Raw genomic sequence first — 492 nt, 5'->3', positions numbered from 1 at the left:
CGTTGCAGGGGGTTGGGGTGACCCAAGGACAGGACCCAGCCCTTGGAGAACCTCACCCTATTGGCCTTGGCCCATCGATCCATCCTAGCCAGATCCCTCTGGAGAGCCTCCCTACCACCTGGCTTGCCCTCCAAGGAGCCTTCATCCCGGGGGATGCCTGGTCCCAGGGACACACTCACCCCCCTGTGCAGGGCGGTCCTGCCCCTCTTGTCAGCTGCGTCGGCCGTGGATCCCTTCTCCAGCAGGAGATGGACACAGTCAACGTGGCCATTCATGATGGCCAGCATCAGTGGGGTTCTGTGGGGAGAGGGAGGGCTCAGAAATCAGCTGGGTTCCAGCAGTGTCTTCCCCACCCTGCCCCACGTTGACCCCGAGGGACCCCCAGCACACTCACTGGCCGTGGATGTCCATGACGTCGGTGATGTCCGCCCGCTCCCCGCTGTCTATCAGGAGGTGCAGGGAATCCGTGTTCCCATTGGCAGCTGGAGACAA

General features: G+C 63.0%; 1 protein-coding gene across 1 annotated transcript in view; it reads right to left on the bottom strand.

The window, feature by feature from the left end:
- The window catches only part of ANKRD44 (ankyrin repeat domain 44), a gene marked incomplete at its 3' end in the record, with an annotated part of 11,390 nt that overhangs the window by 5,524 nt on the left and 5,374 nt on the right, over positions 1–492 (bottom strand). Inside the window, 2 exon segments of the mRNA XM_008935449.1 lie at positions 180–297; positions 395–482. Coding sequence (XP_008933697.1) covers positions 180–297; positions 395–482 — 206 coding nt within the window.

The sequence above is a fragment of the Merops nubicus genome, unplaced genomic scaffold (assembly GCF_000691845.1).
Source record: "Merops nubicus isolate BGI_N331 unplaced genomic scaffold, ASM69184v1 scaffold33332, whole genome shotgun sequence".
Taxonomy (NCBI): Eukaryota; Metazoa; Chordata; class Aves; order Coraciiformes; family Meropidae; genus Merops; species Merops nubicus.
The sequence above is the reverse complement of the archived record's forward strand: the minus strand, read 5'-3'. Positions and strand labels throughout refer to the sequence as shown.